The following is a 15,975-nucleotide window of genomic DNA, read 5'->3' as shown; positions in this document are numbered from 1 at the left end:
ACCACTTAGAAGGACAAGGGCAGGCGGTGCACCTCCAAGTTCCTCTCCAAGTCACACACCATCTTAACTTAGACATATTTCACCACTCCTTCATCGTTGCTGGATCAAAATCCTGGAACTCCCGACTTAACAGCACTGTGGGAGTACCTTCACCACACGGACTGCAGCAGTTCAAGAAGGTGGCTCACCACCACCTTCTCCGGGCAACTAGGGGTGGGCAATAAATGTCGTCCTTGCCAAAGGACGCCCATATCCTGGGACTGAATTAATTTAAAAACTCACACACACAGGTTATTTTTGTAGTAAACGTTACTTCGGAATGAGGGGGAGGCGCTCATTGAATGAGTGGAGCTCAGACATATATTGGTTTTGGAGGGAGTGCAGCGCAGATTTACCTGAATGATACCGGTAGTTAAAAGGGTTTAATTATGAGGACAGGTTGCACAGACTAGACTTGTAAATGGCATTTAATTATCCATCAATAAGCCATATGTATTAATCATAAAGTCAATATCATCCAGTTTATACTTAGAAGCTAAGAATAAGTTAATAAATTAATGTGGTGGTTTCCAAACTGTGGAACATGTATCAGTAATGGAATGCAGTGAGGATGGGAAAGAGAAAATAAATTAAAGAAAAAGGGAACAATCAAAAATAAGAAAGGGAACACTTGTGGCTTTGAATAGAGCTTCATTGCATTGTCAAGTTGGGCTCCGGCAATGTTGACACAGAGTGGGGAGAGACTGTGAACATGGAGCGAATGTCACTCACTGCAAGTCCCACCCTCACTGCACATCCATTCCTCACTCACTGCGAGTCCCTCACTCACTCACTCACTGCGGAATGGGTAATTCAATAACAGGTATTTGGCTTTAGCCAACAATAGAAGACTTTCCCAAGTTGCTCAATGCCCAGAGGGTATTTCAGTGTAATGGTGCTGAATAACTTTGTTTGTCATTGTTATTGGAGCATCATCTTTGACAATGGCAATTAAATCTTTTACCATTGACAGCCCTTGAACAAGCTACTCTTAGAATGAAGAATAAACTGACCGTATGTGTTTACTGCAAGGAGTAATTCAGTGACAGGTTTAACATTTTGTACAAACTCTGTACGTAAATCAATCTTTTTGTAAAATGACGTTCATTCTAAATGGCCCTAAAAATACAGTCGTAACTATTTGAAATACTGATAAATGTTAAAACTGCAATCTGTTGGTAGAAGAATTCACTCTTCATACCGAGATAATGTGCAGCCTTTATTTAAAGTGAAAATGATATAATGTCCATATCCATGGTTAGTGAGACACGAGGGGAAGTAAAAGTCTTTGGGTGAGTCCTGAAAGGTTTGAGGCTCCCTGGCGAATGCAGCTTCCACAGGAAACTTTAAGGCTAATCATCATCTCCTGGTAATCATTTTAGTGAAAAAATCAGCATGAGCACAAAACGAGAGAAGCTCTCCATAACATTTGCCGCCGACACCACAGCCCATCTGCTGCTGAAGCTTCCTACATGGTTCATGATCTCCAGACTCCACTCTGCCAATCCAATGCTCTACATTCCCGCCTTCCATCCTCCACCTTCCATCTTATTCAACACTTTGCTGCTTGAGTCTGATCCCGCACTAAGTCCTGCTCACAGTTACCCCCATTTTTACTGACCTAGTGCTCCAACAGCACAAATTTAACATTCTTGTCTTTTTTAAACCCACCTTGCCCTTCTTCTCTTGATTTTTGTATCCTTCTCTAGCCCCACAACCTCTCTTCACAAACTCTCCATTCCTCATACTCTAGCTTCCCGTACATCCACATTTCCCTTTGCCCCACCATTGATGACCGTGCCTTAATCCACCTAGAGCCCACTCTGGAATTCTCTCCCAAAATCCCTAAACCTTGCGACCCACCTCTCTCGACCTTTAAGGCAGTCCTTAAAACCCAGCTCTTTGACCGAGCTTTTGATCGTCCCTCCAAATCTTTTCTTCTTTGGCTTGATGTCTGTTTTCCGCCAAATTCTGTGAAACACCTTTGGATGTTTTTATATATTAAAGGTGCTATATAAATACAAGTTGTTCTTTTGTAAAATGATCAACAGGAATAGTTCTAGTTCTATCAGCCCTCCCCACAGTGTCCCAGTGAAAGGTCAGTAAAAAAGCAAATTATTATTTAAATGGAGAGAGATTACAAATTGCTGCAGTACAGAGGGATCTGGGGGTCCTTGTACATGAAACACAAAAAGTTAGCATGCAGGTCCAGCAAGTAATTAGGAAGGCAAATGGAATGTTGGCCTTTATTGCAAAGGGTATGGAGTATAAAAGTAGGGAAGTCTTGCTACAACTGTACAGGGTGTTGGTGAGACCACACCTGGAGTACTGCGTACAGTTTTGGTCTTATATAAGGAGGGATATACTTACATTGGAGGCAGTTCAGAGAAGGTTCACGAGGTTGATTCCGGAGATGAAGGGGTTGTCTTATGAGGAAAGGTTGAGCAGGTTGGGCCGATACTCATTGGAGTTTAGAAGAATGAGAGGGGATCTTATTGAAACATATAAGATGCTGAGGGGGCTCGACAGGGTAGATGCAGAGAGGATGTTTCCCCCCGTGGGGGAATCGAGAACAAGGGGGCATAGTCTCAGAATAAGGAGTCGCCCATTTAAAACAGAGATGAGGAGGATTTTCTTCTCTCAGAGGGTCGTGAATCTGTGGAATTCTCTGCCCCAGAGAGCTGTGGAGGTGAAGCCATTGAATATATTTAAGGTGGAGATTGACAGATATTTGAACGATAAGTGAGTCAAGGGTTATGGGGAGCGGGCAGGGAAGTGGAAATGAGGTCGATGATCAGCCATGATCTTATTGAATGGCGGAGCAGGCTCGAGGGGCCGAATGACCGACTCCTGCTCCTATTTCTTATGTTCTCATGTCAGCTAGCCACTGTGTGAGAGGGTGTGCTTTCGCTTTGAATATATTCTGTCTGTCTTGTTTTACAAGTTACTCCACTGAAGATCAAATTGTATATAAATTGCTGCAGCAGTGAAACAGTGAAAAGGAGAATTACAGCAAATCGATTGTTTCTAGAAGGCACTTTGTTCCATATCCAATGGACTAATGCTCTTTGTCCTTGACAGGGCAAAGTACCGTCCCACCACAGCGGCACTGAACACCACAATATATCTGGTCAAAGAGTTCGACTATATTCCCTGGCAGGCTGCCCTGGATAATTTGGCTTACATTAAGATCATGTTTGACCGTAGTGAGGTTTTTGGACACATGAAGGTAAGGAATTCTGGAAACGCTCATTTCCAGCTGTTTTGAATTCTGTCAGTACTTTCTGAGCTTTTATGGTTGTGATCTGTAGCAAGTCAAACAAATGCCTCTTTATTATATAAAATGGATTTGTCATCACTGCAATGGAATACATTGCAGAAAAACCTAAATGCGATATATTAAAGGAGAGGAGTTGGCTAGAGAGAGTATTTTCTGTTCAAAGTATTCCTCCACTCTCCATTGGAAAATAATCAATCAAATATATTTCCAAATTTAAAAAATGAAATTTACTGTGTGATGAAATGAATTATTTTTGTCTTGTTTAGGTTTGGTGCCTATCTCTTTAAATCCACTCTGTACTTCAGCAGTTTATAAAGTGACTGCTGTTCAGGCTAAGGTACAAAATGCAAAACTACAAGTAAAAACAACAAGAAAGAAAGATCATGTAATACAATCTAGTCACATCAAATAGGGAACAATGATAGACCTTGTTTGTAGCAAATCAAAACACTAATAAAAGATAGTGAAAACCATAATAAAAGATAGGACTGCTTAAACGATGCAGTGAACTCAGCCAGTATTGTATTTTCCCAGGGTTGCAGGACACAGGCCTCTCCAAAGCTCTGTAGCCCGACCACTTCCAGTTGAGACTGATGATGGCCAATCAGGCAACTAACAGGAGGAGGAGGCTCCATGAACATCCCCATCCTCACCCATGGTGGAGCCCAGTGAGTAAGTTGAAGAGACAAGTCTGAAGTCTCTTCATCCAAAATTGCCAAATTGATTCTCCTACTGGGCCACCACCCAGGATCTCCACCATCACCAATGCCAGTGTCCAGCCAATTCGCTTCACTCCACATGATATTAAGCAGTGTCTGAGTCAATTGGACTCTGGACTCTGACGAATCCCAGCTGTGGTGCTGATAAGCTGTGCTCCAGAAATAGCCACTGGTATAGCCAAGCTGTTCCAGGACAGCTACAACACTGGCATCCACTTGACATTGTGGAAGATTTACCAGGATAAATCCAACCTAGCTTTTTTAATTGTCAATAACCTTCCACCAGAACTATTTGGTCTCGGACCTCATCACAGCCTTGATCCAGACAGGGATGCAAGAGGTGATGAGAGTAACTCCCTTCGCTATCAAGGCAGTGTTTGGCTGAGTGTAGAAACAAGGTGACTGATTTTCATCTCGCCTGTAAATGGGGCGGGATGAAAACTGAAAATCCAGCCGACTTACCTGTAATGGGTTATGAACTCAAAGTGCCAAATTTTTACGTGATATCCTCAAGGTGCGAACACAAGGAATATTCACACATTTTAAATCAGTTCAAAAACATGACCCAAGTATCTCACAAATATTACGCATGTGTCTACAAACATAGAGAAAACAATTAACAAACTTAAAGCAGCACACGTATGTAGGAAAGACATTAAAAATGCTTAATACTTCCAACATCCAAGACAAGACTAAAAGGGTTAAATGTTTTTTAGCTGTGCACAGAACAATAGGTGGAGCTAAAACAAACATAACAGATGCTTTTTTTTAAAAGACAGACTTTCAGACAAAAGAAATGCTGTAACTTCTTAAACATCCATAGTCAGGAAAACTTCCACACTTTAACACAAACTGAAATTCCAGCCTCCTTTAAGTTTCATTCACCCAGTAATTCTTGTGTTTCATTTTTCTCGGCACAGAAGCTGGCAGGATATCTCCCTCTTCTTCTTAGGCAGTCCCTCGGAACCGAGGTTGACTTGCTTCCACACTAAAAATGAGTTCTCAGGTGACTGATGAGTCCAATGCGGGACCTACAGTCTCTGTCACAGGTGGGGCAGACGGTGGTTGAAGGGGCGGGTGGGTGGGGTGCTTGGGTTGACGTGCGCTCCTTCCACTGTTTGCGTCTGCGCTCACTCGGAGGTCGAACTCCAAACCATCGTCAACACCTTCACCGAAGCGTACGAGAGCATGGGCCTTACGCTAAACATCCGTAAGACAAAGGTCCTCTACCAACCTGCCCCCGCCACACAATACTGCCCCCTGATTATCAAAATCCACGACAAGGCCTTGGACAACGTGGACCACTTTCCATACCTCGGGAGCCTACTGTCAACAAGTGCAGACGTCGATGACAAAGTCCAACACCGCCTTCAGTGTGCCAGTGCAGGAAGAGAGTGTTTGAAGACCAGGACCTCAAACCCGGCACTAAGCTCATGGTCTACAGAGCAGCAGTGATACCCGTCCTCCTGTATGCTTCAGAGACATGGACCATGCACAGCAGGCACCTCAAAACACTGGAAAGGTGCCACCAACGCTGCCTCCGCAAGATCCTGCAAATCCATTGGCAGGATAGGCGCACCATCAGTGTTCTCGCTCAGGCCAACATCCCCAGCATCGAAGCTTTGACCATGCTCGATCAGCTCCGATGGACTGGTCACATCGTCCGCATGCCCGATACGAGACTCCCAAAACAAACGCTCTACTCGGAGCTCCGGCACGGCAAGAGAGCCCCAGGTAGGCAGAGGAAACGCTTCAAGGACACCCTCAAAGCCTCCTTGGAAAAAGTGCAACATCCCCACCGACACCCGGGAATCCCTGGCCCAAGACCGCACAAAGTGGAGGAGAAGCATCCGGGAAGGCACCGAACACCTTGAGTCTCTTCGCCGTGAGCAAGCGGAAGCCAAGCGCAGGCAGCGCAAGGAGCGCACGTCAACCCAAGCGCCCCACCCACCCGCCCCTTCAACCACCGTCTGCCCCACCTGTGACAGAGACTGTAGGTCCCGCATTGGACTCATCAGTCACCTGAGAACTCATTTTTAGTGTGGAAGCAAGTCATCCTCGGTTCCGAGGGACTGCCTAAGAAGAGGAAGTTGTCCCGAATTTCAATTTAAAGGGTGGAAGATGCCTGTGCGTGAATTCTCTTAATGTGGGGTGGCTGTTGCACACCAGCTACCACACGGGCTTGACAGAGCAAGGTCTTGGTTCTATGGCAAGGGGATCCAAGGCGATTGGAGACCAGGCTCTGCTACATCGGCCTAGCACACACACACAAACATACTGCTACTGTCCTCCTCCCTCCTTCCCACAGGTCCTCTCTGCCTGGGTTTCATAGGCTGCAGTGTGGTCCTCCCGACCCCGCTGCTGGTCCACGCTGCGCCACTCCTGGGCCTCGCCCTCGCTCCTGGGTCCCGCCCTCGCTCCTGGGTCCCGCCCTCGCTCCTGGGTCCTGCCCTCGCTCCTGGGTCCCGCCCTCGCTCCTGGGCTTCGTCCTCGCTCCTGGGTCCCGCCCTCGCTCCTGGGCCCCGTCCTCGCTCCTGGGCCCCGTCCTCGCTCCTGGGCCTCGACCTCGCTCCTGGGCCCCGTCCTCGCTCCTGGGCCCCGTCCTCGCTCCTGGGCCTCGACCTCGCTCCTGGGCCTCGACCTCGCTCCTGGGCCCCGTCCTCGCTCCTGGGCCCCGTCCTCGCTCCTGGGCCTCGTTCTCGCTCCTGGGTCCCGACCTCCCTCCTGGGTCCCGACCTCGATCCTGGGTCCCGTCCTCGCTCCTGGGCCCCGTCCTCGCTCCTGGGCCTCGACCTCGCTCCTGGGCCCCGCCCTCGCTCCTGGGCCCCGCCCTCGCTCCTGGGCCTCGTCCTCGCTCCTGGGCCCCGCCCTCGCTCCTGGGCCTCGACCTCGCTCCTGGGCCCCGCCCTCGCTCCTGGGCCCCGTCCTCGCTCCTGGGCCCCGTCCTCGCTCCTGGGCCCCGTCCTCGCTCCTGGGCCCCGTCCTCGCTCCTGGGCCCCGTCCTCGCTCCTGGGTCCCGACCTCGCTCCTGGGTCCCGTCCTCGCTCCTGGGCCTCGTCCTCGCTCCTGGGTCCCGACCTCGCTCCTGGGCCTCGTCCTCGCTCCTGGGCCCCGCCCTCGCTCCTGGGCCTCGACATCGCTCCTGGGCCCCGCCCTCGCTCCTGGGCCCCGCCCTCGCTCCTGGGTCCCGCCCTCGCTCCTGGGCCACGACCTCGCTCCTGGGTCCCGACCTCGCTCCTGGGCCTCGTCCTCGCTCCTGGGCCCCGCCCTCGCTCCTGGGCCTCGACCTCGCTCCTGGGCCCCGCCCTCGCTCCTGGGTCCCGTCCTCGCTCCTGGGTCCCGTCCTCGCTCCTGGGTCCCGTCCTCGCTCCTGGGTCCCGTCCTCGCTCCTGGGCCCCGCCCTCGCTCCTGGGCCCCGCCCTCGCTCCTGGGCCCCGTCCTCGCTCCTGGGCCCCGTCCTCGCTCCTGGGCCCCGTCCTCGCTCCTGGGCCCCGTCCTCGCTCCTGGGCCCCGCCCTCGCTCCTGGGCCCCGCCCTCGCTCCTGGGCCCCGCCCTCGCTCCTGGGCCCCGCCCTCGCTCTTGGGCCCCGCCCTCGCTCCTGGGTCCCGCCCTAGCTCCTGGGCCCCGCCCTCGCTCCTGGGCCCCGTCCTCGCTCCTGGGTCCCGTCCTCGCTCCTGGGCCCCGCCCTCGCTCCTGGGCCCCGCCCTCGCTCCTGGGCCTCGTCCTCGCTCCTGGGCCCCGTCCTCGCTCCTGGGCCCCGTCCTCGCTCCTGGGTCCGGTCCTCGCTCCTGGGTCCCGTCCTCGCTCCTGGGCCCCGTCCTCGCTCCTGGGCCCCGTCCTCGCTCCTGGGCCCCGTCCTCGCTCCTGGGCCCCGTCCTCGCTCCTGCGCCTCGACCTCGCTCCTGGGCCTCGACCTCGCTCCTGGGCCCCGACCTCGCTCCTGGGTCCCGTCCTCGCTCCTGGGCCTCGACCTCGCTCCTGGGTCCCGCCCTCGCTCCTGGGTCCCGTCCTCGCTCCTGGACCCCGCCCTCGCTCCTGGGTCCCGTCCTCGCTCCTGGGTCTCGTCCTCGCTCCTGGGTCCCGCCCTCGCTCCTGGGTCCCGTCCTCGCTCCTGGGCCCCGTCCTCGCTCCTGGGCCCCGTCCTCGCTCCTGGGCCCCGTCCTCGCTCCTGGGCCCCGCCCTCGCTCCTGGGTCCCGTCCTCGCTCCTGGGCCCCGCCCTCGCTCCTGGGTCCCGTCCTCGCTCCTGGGCCCCGTCCTCGCTCCTGGGCCCCGTCCTCGCTCCTGGGTCCCGTCCTCGCTCCTGGGCCCCGCCCTCGCTCCTGCGTCCTGAACTCCTTATAGTGTGTCTCCTTCCAGTGCTTCATAGAAACATAGAAGATAGGAGCAGGATTAAGCCATTCGGCCCCTCGAGCCTGCTCCACCATTCAATGAGATCATGGCTGATCATCCAAATTCAGTACCCTGTCCCTGCCCTCTCTCCATATCCCTTGATCCCTTTAGCCTTAAGAAATGTATCCAACTCTTTCTTTAATATATTTAATGAATTGGCCTCTGCTGCCTTCTTTGGTAGAGAATTCCACAGGTTCACCACTCTCTGGGTGAAGAAATTCCTCCTCATCTCTGTCCTAAATGGCCTACCCCTTATCCTTAGACTGTGACCCCTGGTTCTGGACTCCCCGCCATCGGGAACATTCTTCCTGCATCTAGTCTGTCTAGTCCTGTTAGAATTTTATAAGTTTCGATGAGATCCCCTATCATTCTTCTAAACTCCAGTGAGTACAAGCCCAATCGACCCAATTTCTCCTCATACGTCATTCCTGCCATCCCAGGTATCAGCCTGGTGAATCTTCGCTGAACTCCTTCCATGGCAAGAACATCCTTCCTCAGATAAGGCGACCAAAACTGCACACAATACTCAAGATGTGGTCTCACCAAGGCCCTGTACAACTGCAGCAAGACATCCTTGCTCCTGTACTCGAACCCTCTCGCTACGAAGGCCAACATACCATTTGCCTTCTTAACTGCCTGCTGCACCTGCATGCTTACCTTCAGCGACTGGTGCACAAGGACACCCAGGTCTCATTGCACTTCTCCTTCTCCCAATCTAGTGTCGTTCAGATAATAATCTGTCTTCCTGTTTTTGACACCAAAGTGGATAACCTCCAGTGACGGTTTCAACTTTGTCTCTTTTCTTTCACCTTTTGAACTGTTGTCTCAGCAGCTTGTTTTGTTTCTCTAACTCCGTTCTTTCCCTTCATTTGCTGAGTTCCCAGATTCCTGGTTTCTAGCTGCTGACGTTCTTTTTCCCTCTCTATTATTTTCTGTGCTTCCGAATGTTTTACTTCTCTTACTTCACCGCGCTGTGCACAGAAATGAGCTGCATAGTCTAACGAGCGCTTCCCTTTGTCTAATTTGACCTTTCCCAGAAACACTTGGCTCTGGACCCACTCTATCACCTTCTGATGTGAGTCTCCTTCCAGACTCGTCCGAAGCGATACTAAATCAGTTATACATAATTTTTTGAATTCTTTATCGATGGCATGCTCAACTTCTGTCAAGCCCACATTTCTACTGGTAGGTTGCAATGCTCTACACTCCTGAAGGTTCCCTTCCTTAACTGGTTAGGTCGTGCTAATCCTGCCAGTCCTAGGATCTTACTTATAGCGAATAGTTTACAAAAGAATCAGCTGTCAGGCAGCCTCCTGGCTCGCCAATTTGTGAGGATCCCAGAGGGACCCTGATTCCGAGAGGTTCGAAGTTGACCCGCATTAGTGTCAGTGATTAAACTTTATTCAGCACAAGTTTACAGAATATAATTGAGACTTTTATTACCCCGTTATGCTCTAGGTAGAAGTCACAACAGTGAGTTGGCCGCACCCTGTGTTTCTTGTCTCTCGTCTCTCATCTGTCTCTCGAGTGTCCCCTGGATTCTTCCAGAAATCTTCTACACTTTGTGGCTGTCGAGACCCCCTTCTTATACCCTTATAATTATTCAAAGCCTATGGAGTTTTACTGAACCCATCACTGGCTTATACCCAATTCCCCAAAATCCAAGGTATGCAGCACCTCTACTTACTCAGGTTCTGGTCTTATTACCCCTGACATCATCTGTGTTTGACCCTCAAGACTGATATCTGGGGCAGTTATGGCAGCGCAATAGAACATGTCTCCATACCAGAGAGATACGGGACCCTTGATGGTCCTGTGAGAGGCCCATGTTTTAGCTCACTGCCAGGCAACTTAACATTCCAGCACAGGCTGTCCGGGTTACAGCCTTTCATTATTGGCAAAGGGTCCCATGTCTAATATAAGTCAGGTTACCATCGCATACAGTTGCTGATTACAGACTTCTACATTTAATTCTTACACACGATTATAAATCCATTACTGATGATTACAAGATAATAAAATAAGTATTCTAAAAACCAACTAATCCCTGATAATCATACGTGGAAACCCTCCCTCCACAATCTTTAAGGACCGCAATTTAGTTGGCCAATGCAGTTGCCAGAAACAGATGGGGAGGTAATTAAAATATTGAACTGGGGTCAAATGACAGACTTAAGACCCCAATGCAATTTATTTCTCAAGTAATGTGGCCAACATTACTTCCTCAACCCACCCACAAATCATGGAGGCTACAGGCTGGGATGCTACCTCCAATGAAGGAGTCATTCGCTGCAGTAAGGCCAAGTTGGAATCAAGTCTGGCACTCAGTTGCCTTCAGTACTTTGGGAGTTTTGAGTCGTAAAACTTCCTTAACTCCAATCCTTGCTGCCAGATGTGTTCTTTAAATTTCTCCAAAGCTGAATTAAGTTGCTCCGTTGACGCCCCTCTGTGCAGCCTTCGCCTTTAAGGTGCTGTGGCAGGCCTGAGATCAGTGTCTGACCTACCAGACTCCTGCCCTGATAAGCAGCACAATTCATGCTGGCAACTTGCCTGTTCAATGCTAATGAGGTCCAACTGTGATGGCGATATCATCCAACACCCCGTCACTGCCCGATATCATCCAACACCCCGTCACCGCCCGATATCATCCAACACCACGTCACTGCCCGATATCATCCAACACCCCGTCACTGCCCGATATCATCCAACACCCCGTCACCGCCCGATATCATCCAACACCACGTCACTGCCCGATATCATCCAACATCCCGTCACTGCCCGATATCATCCAACATCCCGTCACTGCCCGATATCATCCAACATCCCGTCACTGCCCAATATCATCCAACATCCCGTCACTGCCCGATATCATCCAACACCCCGTCACCGCCCGATATCATCCAACACCACGTCACTGCCCGATATCATCCAATGCCCCATCACCGCCCGATATCATCCAACACCCCGTCACTGCCTGATATCATCCAACGCCCCGTCACCGCCCGATATCATCCAACACCCCATCACTGCCCGATATCATCCAACACCCCGTCACTGCCCGATATCATCCAACACCCCGTCACCGCCCGATATCATCCAACACCCCTTCACTGCCCGATATCATCCAGCATACTTTGGGTCAGTCTTTACGAAGGAAGACACAAAAAACCTCCCTGGGATATCGGGAAAAATAGGGACATTGGCAAAGGAGGAACTGACGCAAATCAATATCTCTAAGGATATGGTGTTAAGGAAGCTAAAGGGATTGAAGGTGGACAAATCCCCAGGGCCTGATAACATGCATCCTAGGGTACTGAAGGAGGTGGCCCTAGAGATAGCGAATGCACTAAGGATGATTTTTCAGAATTCATTAGACTCGGGAACAGTGCCGATGGATTGGAGGGTAGCTAACGTTACCCCACTATTCAAAAAGGGGGGTAGGGAAAAAGCAGGTAATTACAGACCTGTAAGCCTTACATCAGTTGTGGGCAAAATGCTGGAGTCCATCATTAAGGATGAAATAGCGGAGCACTTAGCAAATGGGGACAGGATAGGACAGAGTCAACATGGATTTACAAAGGGTAAATCGTGCTTGACTAATCTATTGGAATTTTTTGAGGGAGTAACTGGTAGAATAGATGGGGGAGAGCCAGTAGATGTGGTGTACCTGGACTTCCAAAAGGCCTTCGATAAGGTCCCACATAAAAGATTAGCATGGAAAATTGAGGCTCATGGGATAAAGGGGAAAGTTTTGGCGTGGATAGGGAACTGGCTGTCAGATAGAAAACAGAGAGTTGGAATAAACGGCTCATTTTCTGAATGGCAGGCAGTAACAAGTGGGGTACCACAGGGATCTGTCCTGGGCCCCCAGCTGTTCACAATTTACATTAATGACCTGGATCAGGGAGTCGGATGCAGCATTTCCAAATTTGCAGACGACACTAAACTAGGAGGGGGGGTGGGCTCAGAGGAAGAGACCAGGAAGCTCCAGAGCGATTTGGACAGACTGGGCGATTGGGCGGATAAATGGCAGATGCACTATAATGTGGACAAGTGCGAAGTTATCCACCTTGGGTGCAGGAACGGGAGGGCAAATTATTATTTAAATGGCAATAGATTGGGAGAGGGGGAAGTACAGAGAGACCTGGGTGTTCTTGTACACCAGTCACTGAAGGCGAGCATGCAGGTGCAACAGGCGGTCAAGAAGGCAAACGGTATGCTGGCCTTCATAGCAAAAGGGTTAGAATACAGGAACAGGGATACCTTGCTGCAGCTGTACAGGGCACTGGTGAGACCACACCTCGAGTACTGTGTACAGTTTTGGTCGCCTCATCTGAGGAAGGATGTTCTTGCCATGGAGGGGGTGCAGCGGCGATTCACCAGGCTGATACCAGGAATGGCGGGAATGACCTATGAGGAGAGACTATGTAGTTTAGGGATGTACACACTGGAGTTTAGAAGATTGAGAGGGGACCTCATAGAAGTGTATAAAATTCTGACAGGTCTAGACAGACTGGATGCAGAAGGAATGTTTCCCTTGGCGGGTGAGAACAGAACTAGAGGACATAATTTGAGGATAAGGGCTAAACCATTTAGGACAGAGATGAGGGGGAATTTCTTCACTCAGAGAGTGGTGAACCTGTGGAACTCATTGCCACAGAGGGCAGTGTACGCCAGCTCATTAAATATATTTAAGAGGGAATTAGATATATTTCTACGGGCAAAAGGGGTTAAGGGTTACGGAGAGAAGGCGGGGACGGGATACTGAATTAAAAGATCAGCCATGATCTCATCGAATGGCGGAGCAGGCACGAAGGGCCGAATGGCCTACTCCTGCTCCTATCTTCTATGTATCTATGTATCTATGTATCCCGTCACTGCCCGATATCATCCAACATCCCGTCACTGCCCGATATCATCCAACATCCCGTCACTGCCCGATATCATCCAACATCCTGTCACCGCCCGATATCATCCAACGCCCCGTCACTGCCCAATATCATCCAACACCCCGTCACTGCCCGATATCATCCAACGCCCCGTCACTGCCCGATATCATCCAACACCACGTCACCGCCCAATATCATCCAACACCACGTCACCGCCCGATATCATCCAACACCCCGTCACTGCCCGATATCATCCAACACCCCGTCACCGCCCAATATCATCCAACACCCCGTCACCGCCCAATATCATCCAACACCACGTCACCCCCCAATATCATCCAACACCCCGTCACCGCCCGATATCATCCAACACCCCGTCACCGCCCGATATCATCCAACACCCCGTCACCGCCCGATATCATCCAACACCCCGTCACCGCCCGATATCATCCAACACCCCGTCACTGCCCGATATCATCCAACACCCCGTCACTGCCCGATATCATCCAACACCCCGTCACTGCCCGATATCATCCAACACCACGTCACTGCCCGATATCATCCAACACCCCGTCACTGCCCGATATCATCCAACACCGCGTCACTGCCCGATATCATCCAACACCCCGTCACTGCCCGATATCATCCAACACCCCGTCACTGCCCGATATCATCCAACACCCCGTCACTGCCCGATATCATCCAACACCCCGTCACTGCCCGATATCATACAACACCCCGTCACCGCCCGATATCATCCAATGCCCCGTCACTGCCCGATATCATCCAACACCCCGTCACTGCCCGATATCATCCAACACCCCGTCACTGCCCGATATCATCCAACATCCCGTCACTGCCCGATATCATCCAACACCCCGTCACCGCCCGATATCATCCAACACCACGTCACTGCCCGATATCATCCAATGCCCCATCACCGCCCGATATCATCCAACACCCCGTCACTGCCTGATATCATCCAACACCCCGTCACCGCCCGATATCATCCAACACCCCATCACTGCCCGATATCATCCAACACCCCGTCACTGCCCGATATCATCCAACACCCCTTCACTGCCCGATATCATCCAACATCCCGTCACTGCCCGATATCATCCAACACCCCGTCACTGCCCGATATCATCCAACGCCCCGTCACTGCCCGATATCATCCAACACCACGTCACCGCCCAATATCATCCAACGCCCCGTCACTGCCCAATATCATCCAACACCCCGTCACTGCCCGATATCATCCAACATCCCGTCACTGCCCGATATCATCCAACGCCCCGTCACTGCCCGATATCATCCAACATCCCTTCACTGCCCGATATCATCCAACACCCCGTCACTGCCCGATATCATCCAACACCCCGTCACTGCCCGATATCATCCAACACCCCGTCACTGCCCGATATCATCCAACACCCCGTCACTGCCCGATATCATCCAACACCCCGTCACTGCCCGATATCATCCAACACCCCGTCACTGCCCGATATCATACAACACCCCGTCACCGCCCGATATCATCCAATGCCCCGTCACTGCCCGATATCATCCAACACCCCGTCACCGCCCGATATCCTCCAACACCCCGTCACCGCCCGATATCATCCAACACCCCATCACTGCCCGATATCATCCAACACCCCATCACTGCCCAATATCATCTAATGCCCCGTCACTGCCCGATATCATCCAACACCCCATCACTGCCCGATATCATCCAACACCCCATCACTGCCCGATATCATCCAACACCCCGTCACTGCCCGATATCATCCAATGCCCCGTCACTGCCCAATATCATCTAATGCCCCGTCACTGCCCGATATCATCCAACGCCCCGTCACCGCCCGATATCATCCAACACCCCGTCACTGCCCGATATCATCCAACGCCCCGTCACTGCCCGATATCATCCAACGCCCCGTCACTGCCCGATATCATCCAACACCCCATCACTGCCCAATATCATCCAACACCCCATCACTGCCCAATATCATCTAATGCCCCGTCACTGCCCGATATCCTCCAACACCCCGTCACTGCCCGATATCCTCCAACACCCATCACTGCCTGCCCGATCTGCGCTACACATGAAGAATGAAGATTGCCTCCAAAGAGTCCCAGCAAAACTGAGGTCAAGGGGTCAAAGTGAAAATCCTCCAGTGGTTGGAGTCACAGCTGACACACAAGGAAGATGATCATTGGAGGTCAATCATCGCAGCTGCAGGACATCACCGACGGAGGTCCTCAGGGAAGCATCTTCAGCCTGACCATCTTCAGCAACTTCATAATGATTTCCTCCATCCATCATAAGTTCAGGGGTGGGTTCTTCACATAATTCCTCTGTGTTCAGTTCCATTCACACCTACTCTGATAACGAAACTTCACATTCCAGCCTATTGCAGGATCTGGTCATCCTGACAGGGATATTGCTGTTTCTTGATTGTCAGTGGATCATTAATCTGAAATTCTCTACCTAAAGCCACTGTGAGAACACCAACACACACAGACTGCTCAAACAGAAGACCCACCACCTTCTCGGGGCAACTAGGGGTGGGTAATAAATGCTGGCCTTCCCGAACATAAGTAAAAACACTGGCAACACCAATGAAATAGCGAGTGGGAATTATTGTTCAT

At 51.2% G+C, this 15,975-nt stretch overlaps 1 protein-coding gene across 2 annotated transcripts in view; it reads left to right on the top strand.

Moving 5' to 3' along the window:
• LOC147099837 (aminopeptidase Ey-like) overlaps nucleotides 1-15,975 on the top strand; it is a 108,906-nt gene that overhangs the window by 41,650 nt on the left and 51,281 nt on the right. For both annotated transcript variants that reach the window (XM_085968269.1, XM_085968268.1), the window contains exon 14: nucleotides 3,121-3,268. In XM_085968269.1, the coding sequence (XP_085824395.1) occupies nucleotides 3,121-3,268 (148 nt within the window). The remainder of the gene's footprint in view (nucleotides 1-3,120; nucleotides 3,269-15,975) is intronic.

This window comes from Somniosus microcephalus, chromosome 27, assembly GCF_052327205.1.
Source record: "Somniosus microcephalus isolate GS21.2 chromosome 27, FLI_Smic_1.0, whole genome shotgun sequence".
Taxonomy (NCBI): Eukaryota; Metazoa; Chordata; class Chondrichthyes; order Squaliformes; family Somniosidae; genus Somniosus; species Somniosus microcephalus.
Note: the sequence above shows the minus strand (reverse complement) of the source record. Positions and strands in the feature narration are given on the sequence as shown.